The sequence below is a fragment of the Mesitornis unicolor genome, unplaced genomic scaffold (genome assembly GCF_000695765.1).
Source record: "Mesitornis unicolor isolate BGI_N332 unplaced genomic scaffold, ASM69576v1 scaffold24758, whole genome shotgun sequence".
Classification (NCBI taxonomy): Eukaryota; Metazoa; Chordata; class Aves; order Mesitornithiformes; family Mesitornithidae; genus Mesitornis; species Mesitornis unicolor.
The window spans coordinates 1-274 of record NW_010201507.1 but is presented as its reverse complement, the minus strand read 5'-3'; the positions used below and the strand labels follow the sequence as shown (position 1 = coordinate 274).

Sequence of the window (274 nt, the reverse complement as noted above, 5' to 3'; positions counted from 1 at the left end):
AGCTCTGGTCCCTGGCCCCCGCCACACCCCTCTCACCTGCGCTTGTACTCGTCGCGCTCCCTCTTCACCTTGGCCAGCACGTTGTAGAGGGCCCGGATCTCCGGGGTGATGGTGTCGATCTGCACCCCTACCCCGTCCGGGTGGACCCAGGAGACCCCCGGTCCCTGCACCAGGGTGGTCTCTGGCCCCGGGCCCAGCCGCCGGGCTTGCGAGAAGGACCAGATGGTGCCGGGCATGAAGCGGGAAGAGGTCGGGAAGGAAGACGGCTGCTGGG

The 274-nt window shown here is 69.0% G+C and overlaps 1 protein-coding gene across 1 annotated transcript in view; it reads right to left on the bottom strand.

Moving 5' to 3' along the window:
* IFFO1 (intermediate filament family orphan 1) overlaps positions 1–236 on the bottom strand; it is a 9,700-nt gene extending 9,464 nt beyond the window's left edge. The window contains exon 1 of the mRNA XM_010190127.1: positions 37–236. Within this exon, the coding sequence (XP_010188429.1) occupies positions 37–236 (200 nt within the window). The remainder of the gene's footprint in view (positions 1–36) is intronic.
* Positions 237–274: the final 38 nt, after the last annotated feature.